The sequence below is a fragment of the Desmodus rotundus genome, chromosome Y (genome assembly GCF_022682495.2).
Source record: "Desmodus rotundus isolate HL8 chromosome Y, HLdesRot8A.1, whole genome shotgun sequence".
NCBI classification, from domain to species: Eukaryota; Metazoa; Chordata; class Mammalia; order Chiroptera; family Phyllostomidae; genus Desmodus; species Desmodus rotundus.
In genome coordinates, this window is record NC_092332.1 from 1,922,151 (window position 1) to 1,948,794 (window position 26,644).

At 54.8% G+C, this 26,644-nt stretch overlaps 1 protein-coding gene across 2 annotated transcripts; it reads left to right on the forward strand.

Annotated features, from left to right (window-relative positions):
- The first annotated feature begins 1,710 nt into the window (after positions 1-1,710).
- On the forward strand, positions 1,711-11,957 carry LOC139440568 (acetylserotonin O-methyltransferase-like). Of its 2 annotated transcripts, none has more exons than XM_071220357.1 (8): positions 1,711-1,896; positions 4,329-4,503; positions 5,723-5,852; positions 6,764-6,832; positions 8,167-8,289; positions 9,568-9,788; positions 11,125-11,247; positions 11,580-11,957. In XM_071220357.1, the coding sequence occupies exons 1-8, from the start codon at positions 1,825-1,827 to the stop codon at positions 11,789-11,791; spliced, it is 1,125 nt and encodes a 374-aa protein (XP_071076458.1). In that variant the 5' UTR covers positions 1,711-1,824; the 3' UTR covers positions 11,792-11,957. The 2 variants fall into 2 exon arrangements, with proteins under 2 accessions (XP_071076458.1, XP_071076459.1); XM_071220358.1 differs by having other exon boundaries at positions 8,167-8,285; positions 9,648-9,788.
- The last annotated feature ends 14,687 nt before the right edge of the window (positions 11,958-26,644 follow it).

Here is a 26,644-nt window from a genome sequence, read left to right on the forward strand (position 1 = left end):
AGCGGGGAAATGAAGCCTCAAACCTCTGACCGAGAACACCTGTAGGGGTTGCTGCGGCGGCAGCCGAGAGACTCCCTGACTCACAGGAGAGCTGGTTGGAGAGGGGGTCCTAGGACGTACACAAACCCACCCACTCGGAAATCAGCACCAGAAGGGCCCACTTTGCTTGTGGGTAGCCGGGGAAGTGACTGAAATCCGGCAGAGAGCAGAGCAAGCGCCATTGCTCCCTTTCAGGCCCCTCCCTCACCCACAGCATCACAACGCAGTGACGTGGGTTGCCCCGCCCTGGCGAATACCTAAGGCTCCGCCCCTTTACCTAACAAGTGTGCCAAGACCAAAAGAAAAGGGTCCAAATGAAAGAACAGATCAAAGCTCCAGAAAAAATACAACTAAGTGACAAAGACATAGCCAACCTATTAGATGCACAGTTCAAAACACTGGTAATCAGGAAGCTCACAGAATTGGTTGAATTTGGTCACAAATCAGATGAAAAAATGAAGGCTATGCTAAGTGAAATAAAGGAAAATGTACAGGGAACCAATAGTGATGGGAAGGAAACTGGGACTCAAATCAACGGTGTGGACCAGAAGGAAGAAAGAAACATCCAACCAGAACAGAGTGAAGAAACAAGAATTCAAAAAAAATAAGGAGAGGCTTAGGAACCTCCAGGACATCTTGAAACGTTCCAACATCCGAATTATAGGGGTGCCAGAAGGAGAACAGGAAGAACAAAAAATTGAAAACTTATTTGAACAAATAATGAAGGAGAACTTCCCTCATCTGGCAAAGGAAAGAGACTTCCAGGAAGTCCAGGAAGCTCAGAGAGTCCCAAAGAAGCTGGACCCAAGGAGGAACACACCAAGGCATATCATAATCACACTACCCAAGATTAAAAATAAGGAGAGAATCTTAGAAGCAGCAAGAGAAAAGGACACAGTTACCTACACAGGAGTTCCCATAAGACTGTCAGCTGATTTCTCAAAAGAGACCTTACAGGCAGGAAGGGGCTGGCAAGAAGTATTCCAAGTCATGAAAGGCAAGGGCCTACATCCAAGATTTGCTGTATCCAGCAAAGCTATCATTTAGAATGGAAGGGCAGATAAAGTGCTTCTCAGATAAGGTCAAGTTCAAGGAGTTCATCATCACCAAGCCCTTATTATATGAAACGGTAAAGGGAGTTATGTAAGAAAAAGAAGATAAAAAGTATGAACAGTAAAAATGACAGCAAACTCACAGTTAATAACAACCACACCTAAAACCAAAACAAAAGCAAACTAAGCAAACAACTAGAACAGAAACAGAACCACAGAAATGGAGATCACATGGAGGGTTATCAACAGGGGAGTGCGAGGGGGAGAAAGGGGAGAAAGGTACAGAGAGTAAGTAGCATAAATGGTAGGTAGAAAATAGACAGGGGGAAGGTTAGAACATTATAGGAAATGTAGAAGCCAAAGAAATTTTTGTTCTGGGGACCGTGTCCTTTCCCAGCCCCCGGACTTTTCACTGGCCCCAAACTTTGATGTGGGTCATCTCCTCAATTTCTTATTAAATGGAAATACAATGAAGAATTCAAGCAAACACACAGTAATACCATTTAACAGTGACGTCAGCAGTTCTTGCAGGGCCCTGGGCAGCTGGCGAGGCCCCGTAAGCCCTGTCAGCCCCTTCATAAGGCTCACTCACGGGATTTTCCGCTGGGGCTGTCTCGTGTCCCTGCTGGGTCTGAGCAAGAGCCTCCTGCTGCAGCCCCCAAGCTTGCTAACGACCCCAGCTCCCTGCACCCAGGACCGACGGGGGCCCCACACAGGTGGGGGCGGGGAGGACATGGGCTCCCCGGGCGAGCAAGCCGCCCTCAGCCTGCTGGACCAGAGCTCCTGCGGCTTCATGGTCTCCCAGGTAGGCGCCCGGGCCGACGGGGACACCGGGCACGCTCGGCACCCTTGGACGGGAGGGGGGTGGCAGATGGGGGTGTGTGTGACTGCTCCATGGGTTGGGTCCCCTTTGGGGTGACGGCAGCATTTTGGAGCAATGGTCGCACCTCTGGGCAGAAGCTGGGACACGGGTGCACGGGGCTCTTGTGGGGGTGTCTTGGCCCCCATGGACCCCCTCTCAGGAGGACGTTTCTATTTCTTTATTTAGTTTCTCGTTATTTATTTAAATTCTTTAATTTTTTTCTGTTACAGTTGACTTCCAATATGATTTTGTATTAGTTTCAGCTGTGCTGTGTAGTGATTAGACATTTACATGACTTACAAAGGGATCCCCCCGATATTTGCAGTCCCTACCTGGCCCCACACGTACTTATCACAATATTATCGACTATATTCCCTGGGCTGGACTTCACACCCCCGTGACTATTCCGTACCTACCAACTTGTACTTCTCATTCCCTTCCCCTTTTTCATCCATCGCCCCATCCTCTGAATGATGTTTTTAGCAAGATTAACGGAAAATTAGACTACCACGCAGACAAAGGTCATCGAAATACAGATATTGAAATATTTAAGACCTTAGCCGATAGCGTAATGAAGGTGGTTGTACATTAACACCCTAAAACCAACGCGGTGTTTGCACACAGTCAGACAACACAGCCTTGAACTGCGGAGACCCACCTACGCGCAGATTTTTATCTGCATCAATACACACTATGAATTTATTTCCCTTATCATTTTCTATATTTAATTAACAACTTTCAATTGCTATGTGGACAGAGAGACGGAAGGAGAGACAGCGAAACACCGGTTGGTTCTTGCATGTGCTGTGACCGGGGATCGAACCCGCAACCTTGGCGTATTGGAGATGATGCTCTAATTAGCTGAGCTTCCCGGTTAGGGAATGGTTTTCTCACTTACATTTCCTTTTCTGTAGCTCAGTTTATTGTGAGAATCGAATATTTATTTCAAATAACACACAAAACCTGTGTGGTGAACTGTTTAGGGCATGGGTAGGGTTTCTGGTCAACAGGGGGAGTTTGGTTTTGGGGGACAGGTTAGCAGTGACTGCTCCCAGGGACGGGTCTGATTTGGGGGGCGATGAGCCTCTTCGGGAACCAGACGCAGGCCATGGCTACCCAGTATTGTGAGTCTGCGAAAGGCCCCTGAATTGCTTGGTTTAAATGGTTAATGGTGAATCGGTGTGAATTTCACATTCATAAAAATAGAGGCAACTTAGAGATAGATTTCTCTTTAAAGGCCCATCGCTGTCAGCTCTGCCCCATGGGGACATCAGCAGCGGGTGGTGGTCTTTCTCAGGTCTTACGCCTGCAACATCAGGGGTCCCATCTGTGCCGATTCTCTGTCTGGGGCTCCGGGATTCGACTTCTCCGTGGGTGAACGATTTCAGATTTCAGAGGCAGAGCTGGTTTCTGGGGTGAAGGTGGTAGTTCTCCTGGAACATCCAGATTCCTCCATGTTTTTTGGGGGGGCGGATGAGTCTCCAATTGTCACAAGACACAGCTTCCCCCTCGGGTGCCCACAGAACCACCAGGCAGAGAGCGGCCCACAGGGTGTCTGGGTACAAACCCCCAGCACTGCGGAGTCCCATGTGCCGATGTTCTTTCGAGTTCCCTTCAGTGGCCAGCATGACACAGGAGGGTATCTGTGGCTTCCCTTGGTCACAAAGTCACGGGTGCTGTGACGCTGCGTGGCTGTGCCTTCTGCATCATTGAAGGGGCTGCTAGGATTCAGGTGGAGCTTGCTGAAAGGAGAAGTGGATGGAATCCCCTCCAGAGACCCCCACGGGTTACGAAGACCTGTTTCAAAGGCAGTGGGGTATGGGAAATGTGTGTCCTTCTACGGAAGAGGTGTTGCCTGCCCCTTCCCTGGAAAAGTGACTTAGCTGTCCCTCCTTCATGTCCCCAGCCCACTGGGGCTGCTGGCTGTTGGTTCAGTGTGGCTGGCTCTCAGTTGTGGTGCGTTGTGAATCCTGGGAGGGAGCTCACTTCCATACATGGAGCACGATGTCCTTACCTGTCATCACTGTAACAGGGACAAACTGGTAAACTCTTTTTTTAAAGTGTATTTTATTGCTTATGCTACCTTAGAGCAAAGCAAAAGGAATCAATCCACCCTTGACCATGCTCCTCCCAGGCAGACCACACAAGCAACCACCCTTTGGACCCTGTGTCTACGGGGACAGCTCCCCACAAATCGTGGCCCTGCGCCTCCCCGGGGACCAATCCCTGCACCAGATGCTGTCGTCCCTGGACATCTGGTCAACCGCCAGCACCAGCTCCTCCGGGACCTTGTCTTCGTCTGGAACTGGCGACCGTGCAGAATGCTGCTGTGAACACAGGCACCCCTTCGAGTCCCTCCTTTTCATTCTCCCGAGGTTCTCTTTGCTGCCTGCGAGCTGGGGGTGTTCGATGTTCTCGCCGAGGCCCCGGAGCCCCTGGGCTCGGATGCCGTGGCCGCACATCTGGGCACCAGCTCCCGGGGGACGGAGCTGCTGCTGGACACCTGTGTGTCCCTGAAGCTCCTTCAGGTGGAAACCAGAGGAGGAAAAGGTAAAACGCGTGTTTGAAGGGGGCATTTGAAACGCACACTCTCCGCACCCTTTTCCTGTGCAGGACCAGAAGGCTGGGAGCATTATCGGTGCTGGGAGCTGTGTGGTCTCTACAGCGGCTGCTGATCTCCGCTTTGGAGCCGGAAGCACTCTGTACATGAGTGGGCGTGGCTGGCTTCCAGTGAATCTTTATTTACAAAAACAGGCTGGGGGCCAGGTGTAGCGCCCAGGCTGCAGGTTGCTGATGTCTGTTCTAGACCTTTCCCTGTGCTGGTGTGCACCTTGGCATCCAATGAACAAGAGAGAAATGCGGGGCGGGGGGGAATATCCCAACAAAGTAATTTATTACGCTAAATTTATCCAGTCCAAAATTTGTCACTCATGTCGAGCTTCTATTCTTCTTATATTGGAGTTGAACCAGCTTTCCTGTTAGGGGAGATGAGAGGGTCGTTTAAAAAAAAAAAAAAAAAAAGCTCTGACTTTGCAAAACGCAAAATTGTTAACCCTAGCTTGAGTCTTCGCAGCGTTTTTAGGAGTCTGTTCATCTGTGACGTGGCCAAGTGTAGAAACCGCAGCTTGAGCTGGTGTGAGAGAGCACAGGAGTGTGTGGCTGGATGCAGCGGCGATGGGCGGTGGGCCTTTTGCTTAAGCAAGGAGTCACGTGCCCGCGGGGGTTCTGGGTGCCCAGGCTGGCACGGGCCAAACTGAGCAGGAAGACGCCATGGGGGCAGGGACCATCCTCAGAGAGCCAGGCTTGGAAATCCAGCAAGGGCCAGCTGGAGCCGCGGCAGCCACACTGGGAACAGTGTTTGCAGATGAGCCCTCCTGGCCCAGGAGCCTGGTGGCTCCCCGGGGCTCTCTGCTTGTTGTCTGGGCCCTGCCGGGGTTCGTGGCAGAGACCTGCGGGGATTCAGCAGTGATGAGACGTTGTTTAGAGGTGGTTGCAGACTAGACCTGAGATCTTTTGCACGAGCAGGGCGAAAATGTCCTCTAGTTCGAACAGGGGTGAAAAGTTGCTGCGCTGGGAATGGGACCGTGGTGGGAACCCATGCAAAGCCATGGTTACCTGCTCCTTCAGGATGAGCCCAAGCTGTGGGGATCTCTACGCTCACAGATGAGGAGCACACTTAGATCGCGGAGTTGTCAATGCTGGTGATGGCATGCAGCAATGCTTCGAAACCTAACTTATTGTTGTTGTTCTTCTTTTTGTCTGTTTCCAGCCTCATATGAGAACACAGAGCTCTCCAGCACCTACCTGGTGAGGTCCAGCCCCAGGTCCCAGCAGAACATGCTGCTGTACTTGGCCCGGACGACCTACCGGTGCTGGGCACACCTGGCCCAGGCCGTGAGGTGGGTTGTACACCAGCGCTGCCCCGGGGCTGGCGTCGGGGTGCGGAGGAGTCCATGGGCCAGGCTCCAGGCTGCAGAAGCAAACGGGACACCTCTAGGTCTGCAAACCCAGAGCAGACGTGAAGTCACCTGGCGTGCATCTGTGGAAGTCACTTCATATAAATGTTCTGGGATAAGAAGTCCTTTGCTTCGAGAATCCCCGGGGAAAGCTGTGTGAGCCGCAGACGCCAAGCAGGGAGGTGATTCGGCACACAGCAGGGAGACGGACAGCTGGGGCTGCGAGCAGTGTCTCTGTCATAGAGAGGGGCCGGTTTCAGGGGTGCCAGTGACTAGGGCAAGAGGGGACAAGCCACAGAGAGACAATTGTCCTCGACACCTGGCCACAGTTGTTCAAGGTGGGATCACATGCTCAAGGAATTCTTCACCCGGCTGCAGGGGAGGAGGAGGGGAGGCAGGAGGAGGAGGAGGGAAAGGAGGAAGAAGAGCAGGAGGAAGAAGTGCTGGGGTACACCAGCCAGCCGGCCCTCCAGCTGGAGGTAGACCAGCTGGCCCTCCAGTGGCAGGTAGACCAGCAGGCTGTCTAGCTACAAGGTACTTCCCATCTTTAGATGTCAGGCAATAGTTCTTGCAGAGTTTGGTGTCCCCAGTGGCACACGATTTTCACACGCTCTTTAAATTGCCATTAAATGTCCCCCCTCCTTTGCTGGCATCAGAGAACTGCCCCAGCAGGGGGCGCTGCCATTCTGAACATGCACATTATTTTGCCCTAGAAAGGAAAGCATGCGTGCGTGTGTGTTTGGGCACTTAGGATGCTCCCCGCTTGTGCCATCTGGGATTTCGGGGCCGAGTGCGTGATGCTCTGTGTGCATTCGCTGATGTGCAAGGGTAACCGCCTCCCTCCTGGATTTCAGAGAGGGGAGGAACCAGTACCAGGAGGCCTTTGGGGTGCCCTCCGACGAGCTCTTCAGCGCCATCTACAGGTAACGCTCACCCACCACTCGCAGAGTATCGTGCTAATTTTCTCAGGTGATGCAATCATTTATTTTTATTGTTTTTTCCCACTACAGTTGTATGAGTTTCAGGGGCACAGCATAGGAATTGCACAGTCACAAACTTTACAAAGGGTTCCCCTTCCCAGGCTGACTAAATGTGTCCCAACAGAGCAAAATCACGTGGACGTTGATATTTAATGCAGAATTTAAAAAACCAAACAGACAGACGTTGCTGTTCTAATGCTCGTGTGGATTGATTTCCTGAGAAGTTGTAGAGTTTGCTCTGCCTTCAGGAGACTAGGCGCAGACCCCGGTTAGTGTCCCACGGAGGCACCGGGTTGGGCTCGGCCGCGGGAAGCCCGGGAATAAAACTCAGGTTTTGGCTGTCGTTTTTGCACTCGGAGCTGTGCAAACATTCAGAGATGGTGACGTTCATTGACGGCCAGCGATTTGCAGTGTTTGTAGCTGGCTGGCGGGCAGAGCACAACTAGGGGAGAAGGATGGGGAGGGGGTGTCAAGCCCCTGAGAGCCGTGGGTAGGCACGTGGGAAGGTAGGCAGATACACAGATGGACGATGATAGATAGATAAATGGGTGACAGACGGAGGAGAGTTGATAGACAGACAGACAGACGGACAGACAGAAACACTGAGTGTCTCAGGCTAAGACAGGGTTTCTGAGCTTCGGCACTAGTGATGCTTCCTCTCCCGTCCCCTGTCTCCTTTCCCACCCTGAGACCACAGCCACGTAGCTGCCTCCACAGAGGGGGCACAGGAGAGAGGAACTGCGAGGATGGGGCAGGAACGTGCCCCCCACACCCAGCGGTCTGTCCACCTCCTCACCAGACCACCATCCTTGGCTCCTCCTCATCTCCAGCCACTCCCAAGACAGCCCCTGCTCCCACCCTCTGTGGCCCACCGTCCTGAACCGCCAGTTTGGAGCCCTTGCCCCATCCCCCGCGGACATGCAAACTACGCCAGACAGTCTCGCCCTCTGCCCTGCGGGGTGGGGGTGCAGTCTGGACTTCCCTGGTTAGAAGGTCTCTGAGCTCTTCTTCTGATGGAGCTGCTCACCCTTCGTGGCTCCAGAGAAGGGCGTGTGTTCCCGCCGCACCCCAGGAGCTGGGTACACGTCAGCGGCCGACAGTGGGCTCTCCCCACCCGGGAGGGGGTACTTGTACTCAACCTGGATTCCACGTCTCCAGTGCCACCCTCACACGTGCTGGGGGCACAGCTCTGCCCACCGGGGGGCTCCCCGTGTCCTCGCTTACCATGACCGCAGCGGGGGTTGCACGGTTCTGACACGCGTGGTTTCGCGTGCCAGGTCCGAGGGTGAGCGGCTGCAGTTCATGCGAGCCCTGCGGGACATCTGGAGCGTCCAGGGCAGAAGCGTCATGGCCGCCTTTGACCTGTCGCCCTTCCCCCGCATCTGTGACCTCGGTGGTGAGTGTCTCTGCGGGCGCTGGGGCTGCCTTTCACGCGCTCTGTGGGGAGGGCCTTACCCCTGTTTTCCTAGTGCCCCGTGACCTAGGGAAGGAGCACAGTGCCAATGCCACGTAGGACCGTGGGCAAGGCCTTCTGTCACATCCCGACGGCCACGGTGGCCTGAGCTGGTCACCATCTGCAGCCAGCCAACAAGGTCAAAAGAGAGAGCCGGACATGTGGGCACAGAGGCACCCACGATGGCTCAGATGCGAGCGCCCCAGCTTCTGAGGCTCTGAGCCAGCACATGGGGCTGAGACTCAGAGGCTGAGCTTCCGGCCAGCTCTCAGAGATGCGGATGTGGCCGCGCCGGGGACCACACTGGTGCGATGTTGGCACCACTCAACCTAGGGATGCAGGCTTTCGCATGAGCGCCTGCTAAGATAAGGATTCTGGGTTCAGTGTACCTGCTGGCGGACACCAGCCCAAGGTGACCCTCCCGAACTGGGGGTCCTCCATCCTTCAACAGAGTGCGGGCTTGGTGGCTTTGCCTGGGCTTCCAGTGATAAAGTCACAGTGCCAGGGAGGCCCATCTGACAGGTCCTCGGTCCTTGGTCTTCAGCTCAGAGGGGTTCCCCCAAATCCTGTAAGATGGTGGGAGGAAGGAGACAGACAGAGGTCCCTGTGTAAGACTGTCCTTAACCAAAGTTGTCCAACTCACTCTCCACGGGCAGCAGGCGCCATGCTGGGAGAGCTGACCCTGGATCAACAAGGGGCTTCTGTCTCTTGCTTGCTGCGTGGCCTCGGCCAGGTTGCTCTGTCCCCCTGAGCCCGTTTCCCCGAGAAGCGGGGTGATCCCGTGCCATGTGTGTATGACCATGATCACAGCCAGGAATGCAGAAGGCTCTCCAAGGAACGGGCTGCTTTCTCCGTGGCCCTGACTTCTGCAAACGACAGCATCAGGCGGAATGGCCCTCCCTGGGGGGGGAGGGGGACCTGGGGGGGAGAAAACAGGCCAGGAGTGCCCAGGGAGGTCTCCCAGATGCAGGATGCGTATGGGGTGGCATCAGGAAGTGTGCGCATCTCGGTGGTCCCGGGAAATGTCCTCTAGGGGGCGTCTGCCTGGGGCATCCTGCTTCCTTGTCCACGAGGCTGTAGGCTGCCCTGGGTGGCCAGACGCCCTGGCCACAGGAGGACGCAGCTCAGACACTGCATTGCAGGTTGGATCCCAGGTGGGGCCAGCCAGGAAGACCTGGTCGACTCAGGGCATGTGGTGGATGATGCTGTCACCGTGACGACCAAGCCTGCAGCCTGGACCCTCTTGGGTCCATGGCAACTGCGCACAGTTCCTCTCTGCCCATCACCCTCTGCGTCCACTTCCAGGCTGTTCCGGGGCTCTGGCCAAGGAGTGCGTTTCTCTGTACCCGGGGTGTCAGGTGACCGTCTTCGACATCCCAGAAGTGGTGCAGATGGCAAGGAAGCACTTCCCGTCCTCGGAGGAAGGACGCATCGGCTTCCGTGAAGGTGGGTTTTCACAGGCTGTCTGTGTCCGCGGGGAAACGTAGATCCATCATGTTTCTATGCGAGGCCAACGGTGGGGCGTCCTCAGCATCCCCGCCCTCCATGTAGAAGGCTCCTCAGGGCCGATGGAAACCTGTGTTACGGCCATAACGCTTTCTTACCATCCATTCTTCCTTGAGGACTGTACGGGCTGAGTAGTCCTCCCTGAAAATCTGTGTGCACCCAAAATCCGGGAGCAGGGTTTTATTTGGAAGTACGGTCTCTCCAGATGGGATAAAGTGAAGGGTCTCAGATGAGGTCATCCTGGCCCTACCTCCAATGACAGTGTCCTAAGAAGGGACAGGAGAAGAGACACAGACACGGAAGACAAGCCACGCAGAGACGGAGGCAGAGACGGGAGGGATGTGGCCACCAGCCCAGGGACGCCTGGGGCCCCCGGAGCTGGAAGAGGCGGGAAGGCCCCTCCCTGGAGCCTCTGAGAGAGCACAGCCCTGCTCTCAGACGCCTGGACCTCAGACGCCTTGTCTCCAGGACCCCCATCAGGTGCTGCTTCCCAACAGTGCAGGAGCCTCCTACAGCTTTCCACACAGAAAGCTTTTGTGCATTGCAATAAAGGAACTGTGCTGAAGGCAACACCACAGGACACTTACTGATTCACCAGACGAAGAAGACTGCCAACCCAGACCTGGAACGGCAGGCACTTCCTCTCGCCTGGCAAACGTGGGGGTCCGCTCCCTCCCGAAGTGCCGTCTCTCAGGGGACAGACGGGGCCGGAAACAGCCAACACATCATCAGCACATCCGCTCCGATTCCTGTGAACTTGCAGACTTCGGTCCACACAGGCCCCGAGTGAACCCTGAGGGGCACAGGGCTCTCCCAGGTCTGCTCCCAAACTGATACATGTTTGGCAGGGAAAACGTCACACGAGTTGAGTGGTGGACACCACGTATGCGTAAGGGTGTGGTCGCAGACGCTTGTCGTCCACCTGAAAAACCTGTTCAGGCTGTTGGCTTTGCTCAACTCATCCCTTGGGAGCTGCTGAGCGGTCGCCAACGGCCTCCTTTAAACGCAGAGCTGATGGCAAGTGGGAAATGAGATAAAAACAAGATGCTTTTGCAGATGAGATGGAGGGAAAGAGCCCCGCACATCCTCAGAGCTGCCTCATCTCCACTGAGCCGTCTCTCGGTTGAGGGTGTAGTCTGGGGGGATCCCCAGCTGGGAAGACCTCGGGAAAGCTCACTGCCCCCCCCGCAACCCTGTGAGCTTCCCATGCCGGGCAGGGTGCAGACCACGGGGCCTGCCTCGCGGGCTGACCCCGGGGCCCTGCCCTCTGTCACAGGGGATTTCTTCAGAGACCCCCTACCGGACGCAGACCTGTACATCCTGGCCAGGGTCCTGCACGACTGGGCGGATGAGAAGTGCTCACAGCTGCTGGCAAGAGTCCACCAGGTCTGCAGGCCAGGTAGGTGGTGCGATGGAAGCGCTCTTGCAGCTGTTTTGTGACGTGCATTCGTCCTGGGGGTCCCTGAGGACGTGGGCACCGCCTCTGTGGGTGGAGGGGACACCGTCCCAGCGGTCCCTTCCATCCCGGTGGTCCATGAGGACCATGCTTGTGTGTTCCAGCGGAAAAGCAGGAGGGATGGTAGCATTGAGTCCACTGTGCCCCTGAGCACCAAGTTGTGTCCAGGGCAGGGGGGCAGGGGAGCCAGGGCTCAGAAAGCAGACACAGAGGAGGAGGCTGGGGGTCCGCAGGCTTGTCTGTCCCTCACTCGGGCCCGCCTGTTCCCATCACAGGAGGTGGCATCCTGGTCATCGAAAGCCTGCTGGATGCAGACGGCCGGGGCCCGCTGACCACGCAGCTGTACTCGCTGAACATGCTGGTGCAGACCGAGGGCCAGGAGCGGACCCCCGCGCAGTACCGCGCACTCCTGGAGGCCGCCGGCTTCCGGGACTTCCACTGCCGGAGGACCTGGGGCATTTACGGGGCCATCCTGGCCAGGAAGTGACTCCCCCGGCCCCGAGGGTCTGTCACTGCCGGCGAATCACAAACACCGTTGCGAACAGCTGGCCCAATGCTTCCCTTTTTTATTTCACGTGGAAGTGGCGGACACACAGCGTTAGCCTTTCTCCGTCTGCCTCCTTCTAGAACACGTAGCATTACAACGGTCATTTGTTTCTTTCCTTGTGGCAAAATAAAGAGAGCGTAACATTAATCTTGGGGAGCTTTTCAATGTTTCTTTTTTAATTACAATGGACGTTCAACAGTATGTGAGTCTGGGGGGCACGACACAGTGGTGACACATTTATTTGCCCTGGGAAGTGGTCCCCTCGATATTTCCAGCACCCACCTGGCCCCGTGCACAGTTACACCAAATAAATTCCCAGTGCTGGACTTCACATCCCTGAGACTGGTCCGTAACTGCCCATCTGTACTGTCCCCTGCCTTCCCTGACTTGTAACGGCCCCGTTTGATACTGTTACCCACACTCCCCTATTGGCACAACCCATTCGTGAATTTTTCTCATCTACCCTATCGGAAACTCACACGCGTTACATAATACACCCCCCCGCCCCACTCCCCACCCTCCAGCCCCTGGCTCAGCCCCCCTGGGGCAGACCCTGCCCACCCACCTTCTGCACCCAGAGCCGGGAGTCGGGCAAAGGGCTGGAACTGCAGTCCCCCAGGAGGCGTGCTCAGGACCACCGGAGAGGGACAGGGGGATAGAATTGTCATTTCCAGGAAGCCACACCCCAGGGGAGGCCACCAGGTGTGAAAGAGCAGTGGTGACAATGGACAGCAGGGGGCACTGTTGCCTCATCCTCTTGTGAACCGGCTGGCAGACCAGCCAGACTCCTGGCTTTTGGGGAAATACAGGTTGCTTACATGCGACCTGACATTTTGGCGGCCATGCTGTCCCCTTTGACAAACATCGATGCTAAGAATTTACAACCGGCATTACCCAGAACGGCGCATCCCTGTGTCTACCCATCGCCCGCTCTTGCCTTTTAGTCTCTTTCCTAGTTCACTGTGAGTTTGAGTTTCCTGCATGATCATTGGAAGAGACTGTTAGACAACGTCAGGCCTTGGCCCCCCGGGGAGCACGTGGTTTCGGGGAGCACTGGAACAGGGTGAGCTGCTCAGCTCCCGTCAGTGAATTTGTTGGAAATCTGTCATCTGTACCTGGGTCCCGAGGCTGTTTTCTGGGTCCCTCCTGTCCTGCTGACCCTTGGTGTGGCGAGGGACGGCGTCAATGCACTGTGTCACATGGTCCGACGTCAGGGAGGGACATGTGGCTGTCTGTGCGTCTCCAGATCTTTGTGTATGACCGGGCGTGTGCGCCTGTGTCCGTGGGGTAGAACTATGTCCGTGTCGCTAACTGTGGTCACGTACCATAGTTAGCAATCTGACCACCGAGGGGTCCAGCGGGCCAGTCCCAGAGTTCGGAGGTGACACCGGAAAGAACTGGGAAAACAAACTGCACCTGGTTGGCACTTCTCGCCTCTGTTCACCGGCCGCAGGCACGTGGGTGGGTTATGACTCAGGGAAGCAAAACACTTGATGAAAATGATGGGCATAATCTCAATTTTCTGTTTTCCTTTGGTTGGTTGTGTGGGCTGCGTGGGAACAGAGGCAACCACGGGCTCTAAAACCCGTACTGGAATAGGCAACCGCGGGACGTTCTTTCCTCCTGGAAATTGCATCTTTGTGCAGAGAGGAGTCCCTGTCTCCCTGGCTCCGTGGGCCGCAGCGGATGAGCCCCACAGAGCGCTGTGTCCTCAAGTCCATCAGGAAGCTGATGCAGATTCGTGCTGAAAGAATCGTGTCTGGTCAAGAGAAGAAAGTGTCTAATATAACCCGGGGGCGGGTGTTCAGAAAGCGACACTAAACATCGTCCCTGTGGGAAACATGGGGAAGTACAGAAAGCAAGAAAGAATTTAGCCCTGGCTGGTGTGGCTCAGTGGACTGAGCACCGGCCTGCGAACCAAAGGGTCGCTGGTTCCCAGTCAGGGCACATGCCTGGGTTTCGGGCCAGGTCCCCAGTAGGAGGCGCACGAGAGGCAACCACACATGGATGTTTCTCTCCCTCTCTTTTTGCCTCCCTTCTCCTCTCTCTAAAATAAATAAAATCTTAAAAAAAAAAAAAAGAAAGAAGGAATTCAAAAATACCTGTCAGTCACGCAGTGAGTTCACTCAGGGGCCACTGGTGTCTGTCCCATGTGTTTTCAGGGGATTTTATCTACTGCGGGGGAGGGTGCAGGGGAGCCGGAAAAACCGGTTCCTGTGCTCGGTGTTGCTGGCGTCCAGCTGCGTTGATGTAGGTCCGGCAAGAGCATTAACTCCTTTTATGTCATGGGTTCCAAGGCCGTTTTTAATTTTACCTGAACGTTGGGTGCCCAAACAAACCCAAGCCAGCCAACCTCGCTTTCGGTCCGCCCCTTCCCCACTGCGTGCAGAAAGAAACACGTTCTCTTTATAGAAATCGTGCAACTGGGCTCCTATCTCTTCTTTTTGTCCATTATGTCCTTTCTCACACTTCAAACGGCGTGGGGTTACTGTGTGGAGCTTGTCGTGGGGCCGGGCACCCCCGAGATGCACCGGCGTTTTTCTGGTTCCACGGCCACTCCTTGGCACAGCGCTGTTGCTTCCAGAACGTGTAATTCCTCCTGGGGTTCTACCGCCTCCTGCTGGGAAGACCGGGAAGCTACGTGAGCCCACGCTGTTCTGCAGGAGGTTGAAACTCAGCCCACCAGGTAGAAACAGTGTAGATGCGGACCTGTAGACACTTTGTGGTGAAACAGCAAACTATAGGAAAGCAGGAAAATGTGAGCATGATGCAGACACGGCTTGAAGAGGCAGAGAATGAAACTGTGCTGGAAAAAAGAGGAATTTTGCATCCATGGCGGACGGGCGGTTTTGTCAAGTGTCTGTTGAAACCTGTGTGAAGCGTGGTGCGTGTTCTTGCCGAGGGAATTGCGCCCTGCGGAGGGCTATTTCTGGGTGCGGCTGCTTGGGAGGCTGCTGCTCAGGGACGCGGCTTTGCCTCTGAGTTTCTGGTGCTTGGCAGCCGGCGGTAGAGAGGCACAGTGCTTTGCACCAAAATGTGGCACAGGCAGGACAGGAGAAGCCGACGGAGCCTCAGAATAATGCTGATGGCAAGGAGGCCCCACAGGAACAACAAGAAACCACACTGTATGATTGCATTTGTAGAAAACGAGAAAATTCACGCATGGAAAGTTAGAGCAATTTCTACAAATTTCATGCATAGGAAGTTCTAGCAACTGTCAACAACATGACAGGTTTAGGGCTGGGGAGAAAGGGAGGAGGACGCTTTGAGACACAGGCTCGCTTGTGTGCGTTTTCTGCCTTCACCCTTTCATGGGGCATCCTCTGGGGTGCCCACCCCCCCACTCCCCGCCCCGGCATCCACAGAGGGCGGACCCGATGCCTTTGAAATCAAAGGCCGTGACATTTGCTGACCGCGAATCGGAGAGATGAAAGGGGTGCAAAAGGTCGTTTTGTGTAATTGAGCGTTTGTGAGCAGGGGGTGTCAGGGATCCCCATGGGGGTTGGTGCGCCCTGCAATCTCGACCTTTGATTAAACGCAGCCCCGGGCCACCAGTGTCCTCATTAGCAGCGGCTCCCCTGTTCCAGGCCCCACGGTCTCCATGTTCATTTTCAGCAGCGAGAACGCGGCTTCCTGAGAGGGTGAGGCTGCGCCTGGCCAGCCCCGGGGATCCTGTGAGGCTGTGGGAGCATATCTCAGCTGCCCCAGGAAGACGGGCCCCTGGCTGACCACCCACCCACCTCCCAGCTCTGTGGGTGGCATTAAAGTGACCCACGGTGCCCTCTTTCTGGTTTCGCCCCTTCCCAAATTTTCTCCCGCCGTTCTCCCGGCGTCTACATGTCCACATTGTAAGTTGCCTTCTCCACCTCATCGGTTGTCTTCCAACTGTTCCTACTCACCTATGCCATTTCCTTGGAAACTCGTTTTCGGGTGCCCAGAGGGGTCCGTTGTGGCTAAAGAAACCCAAACCCACGTGCTGAAGATGCACAGTCGTGGGTTTTCTTTGGAGCTGTTTTAACAACAGACACCCCGTGAGTGTCTGATGTGGGGCGTCCTGGGTGCCGTGGGGTGCTCAGGGGGCCCCCTGGGTCTCCACCTACTGTCAGCGAACAGCACTTGGGGTCCTCTGCCCCCGGGGACAAAAACTCCACAGACAAAGCTTTGGTCATGAAGGACAGGAGTCTTTATCCAAAAGCAGATGCTTAAGCCCATGAACTCATAGCTTTAAACTCTTCAGCCCAGCAACTAAGGCTAAACTCCAACGCCTGAGTTCTCCCAGCTTTTCCCTGTGAGTCTTTACTTGCCTTGTTTCTCTAGGGTTCGTTTACAAACTAAAAACGACAGAACATACAAAAACGACACAATTTTGGGAGCATGGCAGACTTCGGCCTCACAGCCCGTCCCCGCTGGAAACCGCAAAAAAGAATAACCCTGCCAGGCCAGCCTGAGCCTAGGCTGCACCCCGAGTTCCTTCCCACGCCAAACACCGTATTTTGCTGTGTATAATGCAGACCTTTTTGCCCAAATGTCTGAGGGAAACATAAGGATGAGCATTATACATGGGTAGCACTAATTCCGTATCGATATCAATGGTTTCCATCCTTTTATTTATGCTCCCGTGTTAAAAGTGTTAACTCTAGAAAAAAAAAAAACAATATCCATACGCAAAATAATGCCTCGCAATACGATCATCGGTTTTATATATAAATAAAAAATTGAATTAAAAAATTAAAACGAAAGATTTTTCTCCTGAAAGTTTGGGCCAAAACCGTGATGGACTTTATTTATGTTTAGAGGGGAAAGGAGGGACAGAGAGAGGGAGAGAAACATCCATGTGCGGTTGCCTCTCGTGCGCCTCCTACTGGGAACTTGGCCCGCAACCCAGGCATGTGCCCAGACTGGGAATCGAACTGGTGACCCTTTGGTTCGCAGGCCAGCACTCACTCCACTGAGCCCCACCAGCCAGGGCTGCCAGCTCTCTTTTTATTTCCGTGCCCTGTGCGGGTGTCAGCTCCTCAGCCAACGCCGCCGTAGGCCGCCCGCAGTCACTGCAGCAAACTCCTTGTGCAGCCAGCCCCTCCCAACCTCTCCACAGGGATCTCATTTATTGTAGTCCGATCTCCGTGTAACGCCACCACGTGCCAGGAATACACAGCCCAACTAGTGACAGATAAAGCTGTCCCACATGGTGACAAGTGTCCTTTCTGGGAAAACCGACCACAGATGTGAAACACGGCCACAGAGAGGTGCATGACCGCTAAAGACATGGAGAACAGCTCCCGTGGACACATACAGACAAAGGCTGGACAGATGCATTGGTAGACGACAGATGGGTAGACAGAAGGAGAAGAAAAAGAAGGAAGGCAGGCAGGCGCTAAGTAATCTGTGCTTTGTCTATAGTGGAATACAGACAGGCAGTTCTTCAAATGATGGAAGCATCTCATTACCGTGTGACACCCGGCCGTCTCCCCAAGCAGACCGGAAACGTGACCACACAGAAACGATGGCTGGAACATTCCTAGTAGCGTTATTTAGAATGGCTGAAAAGGTGCAAAGTGCCTGCGGGCTGATGAACAGATACACAGAAGGGGGTCCATCCACACGGTGGAATAGTATGCAGCCAGGAAGAGGAGCGAGGCTCTGACTCAGGCTGCAGCATGGATGCACCTTGAACACAGGAGGCTCCGCGAGAGACGCCAGACACCCACGGTCCCGTGGTGTGGATTCCGTGTGTGGGAAACGTCCAGAGCAGGGACAATCTGCAGGGACAGAGAGTAAATTATGAGTTTTTTAGAGCAGGAGACATAGGTATACAGAGGTTTGTTTCTGCGGCGATGAAACGTTCTCCAATGGACAGTAACCCTAGTTGCCAAAAAAACCGTTGAACTGCACACTTTATGTGGGTGAGTTGTACGGCAAGTGAATTACATCTCAGTCGGGCTGTTTTTAGAAAAATAGAAAGGACAAACCCAGCAGCCTCCATAGCAAGGGCTGCCTGCAAGGCGGGCCCGTGGTCAGCACGTGGGAACATGGACTTTGGACCATGTCCACCACCCTCAAAGGCAAGAGCGGCTGCATGTGCCTGGTGTCCTGCAAGTCCAGGATGGTTCAGGCTGAACACCCACCTTTCTCCCGGGAGACAAATTTGCACAGGAGCCAGGCGGCCGGTGCTTCTGTGGGCAGTGGCCAGGAATGCCCCGGGTCCCAAATCTCTAAGGAGCATCCCTGCTGACAACACGTCACGCATGCTACGTCTTGCCAGACGAATAAGGAGCACCCTGGTGACTGCCCCAGAGCAGGGCTCTGGAAGCTTCCGTCTAGTTCCCCTGGACATCAACGCCGCCTGTGTTTTTCTGTCCGCTGATTTCGTCCTGCGTGTGTTCACTGTAATCAACCCCGACTGTGAACTCAGCTGTCCACGGAGTCGACCTGTGAACCTGAACCAACCTGGAGAACCCAGACCACCTGCCCCGGGCAACCTGCTTCCGCTTCCCTCTGTCTGATAGTCTCACGGCTCCCCTGTGTTGGGGGGGTTTCTCTCCCGCGTGTCTTTCGGAAACCCGCAGACGTTCGCTGTCCAATTTAAACTCGGCAGCCCCCACGGTTGAGTGTCTCTACGGTGTTTCGGTTGGGATCAGCCCGTCCCGGCCGCTGCTTCCACCCCGACTCAGCGAATTTATTTATACACGGAAACGCTAAGTTGTCTTCAGTGGGAGAAGAAAATGTATTTACCTGCCACAGAGGTTGGGAAATTCGCAGCAATGAGCGAAACATGTGTATCTCGCTGTGTCTGCTTACACAAAGGGGGCGTGAAGGCGGGGGCCGCTGAGTGGCAGGAAGGCATGCCGTCCGTTGCAGCTGGGCCCTTGGATGGCAGCCGTTGTGGGTGAGAGTTAGTGAATGGGGCCTTGTTTGTTAAAAGGGTCTCTGTAATTCAGTGAAGGGTCAGAGAGATGGTCACCCTGGGTCAGGGGGGCCCTGCGTCCAATGACAGTGTCCTTAGAAGGACAGAAGAGGAGACACAGAGGAGAAGCCACGTGGAGACAGAGGCAGAGAGGGGAGGGATGCAGTCACCAGCCCAGGGACGCCTGGGACCCCCTGAGCTGAAAGAGGCGAGAAGGCCCCTCCCTGGATCCCGTGGAGAGAGCTTGGCCTGGGACACCTGGACCTCGGACGCCTGGTCTCCAGGATGGGGGTGGGGATAAATTTCTGTTGTTTGAGGGCACCAGTGTGTGGCCCTGGGTTGTGGTCACCCCAGGAATCTCACAGAGGGAGCTGGTTTCCACGGCAGCATCGGTTCCCAAACGGGGTGTTACATTCTGCCCAGGGTCTCCCAACCCGTCAAGGCCCCAAAAGCCATTTGGGGTGCACACCGGCTCCTTGTTCTTGCACAGGAAACTGTGTCCTTCAAACTGTGTTTGTCCCTGAAGACTCCACCCTTCTCCGGAGACAGAGCTACCGACAGCACCAGCCAATAAAAGGGCCCCGGGTTTTATCATTTCGTCTGTCTCAGTGTCTGTTTTTTGGGGGAACCTATACCGACACAGGTGCTCACAGGGAAGCATGCCAGAAATCTCACTCTAAAAACAACGCCCCCCCCCCCCAAAAAGCAGTGTTTCCCTACCTTTGTGCCCCTTCTCGGGTCTGGATGGATGAGCTCACAGTTGGGCTTTGTCTGCGGCAGAAGCTGCTTCTGGTTGGACATCCTTTTCCACGGGGTGTGGGGCATCCTCCGTCTGCGATGGACAGACGGCGTCCTGGCCTTTCCGAGAAGCACTTGGGGTGTGGTGTTCTTGTCTGACCACATATCCCTTCCCTGACTCCCTAAACGCTCACACGCCTTATTTATTGTAAAATGTGCTACAAGGGACGCCTGGATATGCCTTTTTACTCAGCCTCTTGGAGAGAACAATGAGCAAAAAGCAACAATGTTTATTCCTCAGGGTCCCGTTCCTCGCAAACACCCGCTCTTCTGAATACCTGCTGGCTGACCACACGCAGGCCATTAAAGGGCCTTTGGTTACAAGTGAAATGTTTCTGTTGCAAAAAGATAAACATAAAAAAGGAACATGAACTGTTCCCATCTCCGTCATTGCTTCCGCTCACTCGCCCAGGAGCAGCGTTATCCCTTGGGACGAGTTTTCCCGCAATTCGTCACTCCTGTTGACTACGATGCGTGAACATGGAAATCTTCTCTGCGGGGACACTGTTCGGTTAGTATCCAGTCCCCGTGCTCTTGGGAGGGGCTCCGGCCTGGAGTGACAGGAGGCACCAGCAGCATGTCTCCTTCAAGTTCACCTCAAGGTCAGACACACAAGAAAATTCCCAGCTCATCCCCGTCACAATATATATATTCAACTTTCCTCTGCAGCATCAGCAAATCCTGGGCAAAGGTGTGCAGAGGAAGGAAAGACCCTAATTTTTTGAGGGGGGTGCAGAGGGACTTACTCAAGATCTCTCAGCAAAATGCAAAAAGGAAAAACATGTCTCATCTCTTTAAGAAATAAAAAAGAAAGACATACTGTGTTGAATTTTTTGCAATGCTATTTTTTTTCACAAATTCACAGTTTTTGATATAAAAATAATTATGCTTAGTAACGGCTGAGTCAAGTCTACAAACTCTCAGAATGTTGAAGGCAAATATAGTCCAATAAAGGAAAATGATTTCAAATGTGCTGTCTGTTCTCACCACAAGATACAGTGTATCTCCTTCTTGGCGGAAGGGAGGGGTTTGCAGGCGCCCGTTGTGAGGCTTTGTTGAAACTGTTGCAAAGCCCAGCAGCGCGCTCTTCCCGACCTGACCTGCCTTCAGAGCCGACAGACGATTTTTACACCGATGAGCTTCAACGGCGCCTTCAAGTTGCAGAGAAAGACTCCCAGAATTTAAGCCAAGACATAAGGGTTGTTAGGTTTTTCCAAATTCTCCTAGAAAATAAAGCCTTCTCCACAGTTTCAGGCAGACCTGTCTTCCCCTCCGCCAAACACATCGGCTTCCAAAGGCGTTTTGGGGCCTGCTCAGGCTTCACACCCGTTCTGCAGAGCCCACAATCTAATTAACGTTCTGTCCCTGTGTGGTGTGTCAGGGGCACGTGTAGCCTTTCAGCAACTTTCAGACGCCACATAAAACGGGCATCCGTGTGGCTTTGTGGGAACAAACCTGCCACGCGGGCATGTGCCCCGAGCGGGAATCGAACCCACGAGCTTTTGGTGGTCGGGGCGACACTGCAGCCAGCTCAGCCACCCGGCCGGGGCTCAGGGTCTTGACCCTTTTAAAACACAGCGTCAGCGTTCAGAGACCCTGCTGCTTCGCGCTTGTTGTGAGCTCCCGCGGATCTGCTTCTGCTGCTGCAGGTTGCTTGTGGGCGGAGGGACCGTATCACGGAGCTTTCCCGGGTCGGGGCAGGGAAATGAGCAGTGAGGGGCCGCCCTTGCATTTCTTCCAAGATTCACCGCGTCTTGGGGGGGGACCATGGGCTCATCCCGCACCCCCACACAGGACAAAAACGCCGACCCTCTGTAGGTAAGTAGCAGGCAGGGCCGGAAACGCCTGCTTGGACCTCGTTAGGTTCCTGTTCTTCAAGACCCCCCTTCCCGGCCCACATCGGACCGGTGCAATGAACGTGAGCCTTGCCGATGAGGTCGCCCACGCCCTCCCGAAGGGTGTTCTCAGAATGGAAGGATTTGGCAGGCGCAGCCCTTGGCGACATGTCTACTACGGTAACTGCTCTGCCCTGCTTTCCCCGCGCCCCTATGTTGCCTCCGGCATCTCTCCGTCCGCCGGTCCCTGAGAAGGAGGTGGCTGTTCTTCTTCGAGCAGCTGCGCAGATGCCCCTAGACACACAGTTTGGTCTGAGCTCCTCGTTCTCAGTCCGGGGTGACTCTGTACCCCAGGGGACACTCGGTCCTATCTGGGGACATGATTGCTTGCCACACCTCCGGGTGGTGGACGGTGCTGGCATGTGGTGGGTGGGGATGAGGGACGCTGCTCAGCATCCTACAGGGCACAGGACACCCCACAGCCGAGAGCCCTCCAACCCCAACGCCCGCAGGGCTGATGGGCTCTGTATGAGTCAGGGCCAAACAGAACGTGGGTATATATGCATATACACATATATGTACATGTAGATGGATAGACAGACAGACAGACAGGCAGGGACTCATGCTAAAGGTGTCCTGGGCACTGTAGGGTGTGGAGCAGCCTCCCTGGTCCCGCGCGGCAGACAGCAGGAGCTCTGTCTGCTTCGTCTGCTGCGTCGCAAAGGGGTGCCCGGCGCCCACTTCCCCATGGTTTCCAAATGAAAGCGCGGGGATGGATAAATCCCACCACCTGCAAAGTGCCTTCTCGTCTGAGGCTCAGGGAGCGCTCCAGGCTGCCCGCCAGCACCCCGGCGTCTTCTTCGGCACACCCAGACTTGCTTCCTGAAAGCCATCATTTCTGGCTGCTGACATCTTTCCAATTTGTGCCTTTTGAGCTGGAAGAAGCTGCCTGGGTCCGTGCCCACACCAGCAGAGTTTTGACACAATTATGTTTTCTTTTTCCCTCTTTGGCAGAAGTCTCCGCGCTGGGTTTTCGATGGGGCGCTGAACCTGCGGGATCCCACGGGGGCACCCGCTCCTGGTGTTGCAGCGGCACCGACTGGCGCTCCTTTTGGGCAGAGACGAGCTCCGACTGCTGAAGGCTTCCTGAGGCCTTTGCTGAGGAAGTGTTGGGGCTGATGACCACCGAGGATCCCACGCGTCCCGGGTTCACAGCCTCCTTCCGGCCTCCGTCTCATGTTCCCAGCTTCCTCCGGACGCAGAGAAACACACTGCTTTTATCTGTCTCTTCGCTGCGCTCCAGACACTGCACTAGTGCTCGAGACACCTGGCTGTGCTTCCCGTGGAAACTGGAAACCGACCCGTGGAAGCCCTGTGAGCCCCGCACAGCACCCTGGGGTGCCTCAGCACGGAGACTGGGAACCGCGGGGACAGGGCCCCCTTCCTTTTCGGGCCGTGAGCAGACGTGGAGACATCCTCCATCCCGTGCGATGCCCTCCGTCTCAGATCTGGTTTAGGGTCCCAGATGAGTCCAGAGACTTGTTTCACTGGGCTGCTCTGCCCCTCTCTGGGAGGCCTTCCTTCGTTTCTTTTTTATTATTGTTTTACTTTATTTACTTGTGTGTGTGTGTGTGTGTCTTTCCTGGAGCGCGGAATTATTCCCTGGTGCTCTTGGCAAAGGACGACTTGAAGGTTGGGCAGGGTTCCTAGGGACTGCGGTTTTGAGGGGAGGCGTGGCCCCTTTGGCCAAGAAGGGGGCGGTGCAGGTTGCGGTGTTTTGGGGGGGACAGCAGGGAGCCCGAGTTCTGCTGCTGGAATGGGCATGTTGTATGGACAAAGGGAACAGAAACAGACACACAGACACAGAGGACAGACGGATGGCTGCTGGACGGGAGGGGAGGGGGGCTGGGTGGAACGGTGAAGCGACCAAGAAGCACAGACGGGCAGTTAGGGAACAGTCTCGGGGTGCGAAGCCCAGCCCAGGGAACACAGTCAGCAATAGCGTGGTAACTATGTATCAGCCCAGGTGGGCTCTGGGAATGCCAGGGATCCCTGTGGAAAGCGTGTATCTAACCACTGTGCTGTGCCCCTGAAGGTGATACAATATAGAAGGCCAGCCGTCAGTGAAACAAATAACAATACATTGTTGAGATACACAAATCGGAGCGAGGCTGCTTTGCTGTCCATTCCCAGAGCCTCTGCTCGGGGCTGAAAGCCACCCTGTGTCCCACAGAGCTGTCTGCAAAGGTGACAGGAAGGCAGACAGGGTGATGAGTGGAAAGATGAGCACAGGACTGAGAATGAAACAGGCTGTCGAGAATCAGCGTCACGACGTCATGTCATCTGCACCCACAGCCATGCTTTCCTGCTGTGGGTGTCCTTGTCCCCTCCCCTTTCTCGTAAGTGCCCCCCCTTTGTCCCCTTATCAAGCCCCTCTGTGGGCTCCTACCTGAATCACCACTTCCCCAGTGGCTGTTCTTATTGATCTCAATAAACACGGTCACTTTGAAAGGCCCTTTAGTTAGGAGAATGAGGACTGCAGGACCCCAGCAATGGCCGTGCGTGCCTGCCTCTCTGTAACTAAAGCTCAGGACTGAGTCCCCCGCCCCAGCCCCCCCGTCCTGTTGATGAAAAATAACCCACCCACTAGGCCACACTCGCTCTCTGCCCTGCTGTCTGGCTCTGCTCACAGATCATCTGCCACCAGTGGAGGACGCAGTGGGAAGCTGAAGCTGGCTGCTGTCACCCCGGGCTACAGCCTCCATCCTGGCTGCAGAGATGAGGGACCCCATTTCTGAGTAACCGGGGTACCTTTCCAGGCCCGGTGTTGGTGACCAGGCTCATTTGCATTTTTTCAATTATGGGCAAACCCATGAGGGAAACCCAAAGGGATTGAAATAATTTACAAAGCTCGACACGGACGCAGCCGAACCTGGCATAAGATTCCCAATATTCATGCAGTTAATACATCCCTCATCAAGGTACGCCAGGAAGGGCGAGTGGTCTGCCACCGGCTGGGCAGAAATCGTTTTTGTGGCATCAAAAGGGAAATTGAATTTAGGAGAGACTGCCTGACTGCATTTATAAACTGGGCAGGTGAAGACAGGTAGAATGAACGGATGTGACCTTGGTTCACAAAACCGATCAGCTTGCCTCAATAAATCCAGTGTGAAAAGAAGTGAGAAGAAAATCATTGAAATTAGGGTCCCCAAGAGATACTCAGACACTGTGTTTACGGCAGTGTCATTTAAAGTAGCCAACAGGTGGGGGCCACCCCCCGAGTGCCTCGATAAAGTGGGGTCCACCGGACTGTGGAATACTACACAGCCACGAAAAGGAGCCTCTGCAAGGTGGGAGAATCGTGTTATACTGAGTGACCTAAGGCAGACGGAAAAGGACAAGCCCTGGATTGCCCTGCAGAGGAGTCAGACCCACACAGACAGAGAGTGGAGGGGGGAGCCCGGGGCTGGGGGCGGGGGTGGGTCTGCACCTTGAGATGCTTCCTGCAAGCTTGTCAGCAAAGTCTCTCTCCTGGTTGAAGGACGCAGGCAGCCTGTGGCCAGCGTAGGTCTGCAGGTGTCCATATGCAAAGCAATACCATAACGAAGACAGGGTCACAGCAGATAAACTGTCCAGGCACCAAATCAGCCGACAGGTTCCTCTCGCACGTCCAGCTCCAGAACGGTGAGAAGACGAAGCTGTGTGGGCTGAGCCGCCTGGTGCCTGGTGCCTGCTTGGGGCAGCGTGACCTGAGTGTGGGTGAGTTGCTGAGTGTGTCCATGTCCAAGCGTGTGGTAGAGCCGAGGCACTCTGCAGGCATGAGAATGGACAATGGACCACGGCGTGATAGCAGTTTTATACAGAGATAAAGGGAAACAGTGACTTTATGCATTTACTCCTAGAATTAAGAGTGTTTAGGAAATCCCCCGGCAGGGGCACCCTCCAGCCCCGTGACTTCTCTGCGCGTGCGTCTTTCCAAATGCACGGTGAGGCTCTTGCACACGCACACACAGAAAAACACTCACACAAACGCCCAGCCACCCACAGTACCCACACAGTCGTCACAGCACCAGAGAAAGCTCTTCCTCTAAGGCCTAGCAGGCTGCCCTCTGGAAGGATTTCCACAGGCTTTTGTGACGTCTTTCCCGCTTAATCCCATTTTCTAAGAACTAGATTAAATGCTTGGTTAAATCCTTCATCCCTGCCCAACTCATCAGAATGTTTGTCATTTAAAACAACGAAAACAGGTGTCTCTCGTCCACCTACATTTTACAGGAAGGTAACATCACAGAGGATTTACGGTGCCTCCCTCTCTCGGCACCCCAGGGGCAGATCCCGAGCCCTGAGCAACCTGTGCAGAGGGTCTGGGACAATCAGGAAGACCTGCCCCTCATCGGTGGCCAGCCAGCTGCAAACATCTCTGGGTCTGAAAATTAGCCTCGAAGTGCCAGGAAAGCTCCCCGAGGTGAAGGGCTTTTCTCCTGGGCCCGTGGTCCTCACCTGGCTCTGCCACGAGGACGGCCATGTGTCACCAAAAAACGAGGCTGAGACACCATAACAGCCACCGGCGTTCGGCTGACCGCTCCACCGGCAGGTGGCCAGCAGGCCCTTCCCCGGAAGCACGGCCAGAAGACGCGTGGAAACATTTATCCTTGCAGAGCTGTGATGCTCTCTTTGGGGCAAGGGATGGAGGAAGGCACAAGCCACGGGTCTTTCTTTAGGGGCTCCACACAGCCCACAGAAGACAAACGTGGCCTGGAAATGACATTGGGCATGTGCATACATTTTAACGGCACCCTCAGACGCACCTCCCGACAAAGGGCCGAGGCTTTGTAAACAGATGCTTATCCCACAGGCTCCGACCGGATGGGCTTTATTCAGGTCTGTCCCTGAAGGTCAAGGCGCTTATCCCTTCCAGTGGATTAGAAGCCAATCATTAGGGCGCTGGCTGAGCCACCTTGGGGGGGGGGGGGCGTTGGAAGGGAGGGGTGAGCGTGTGTGCAGGGGCGCATGGAGGAGGGGTGGTGTGCAGGCGGCCCAGAGCTGGAATGTGGCAGAAAGGATTTGGTTGGGCAGGGACAGAAACCATGAAACAATAGTGCTTCACAACACAAGTTAGATTCTCGTATGATGCTGATGGTGATGCTGATGCTGATGATGCTGATGGTGATGCTGATGATGCTGATGATAGTGATGCTGATGATGGTGATGGTGATGCTGATGATGCTGATGGTGATGCTGATGATGCTGATGATA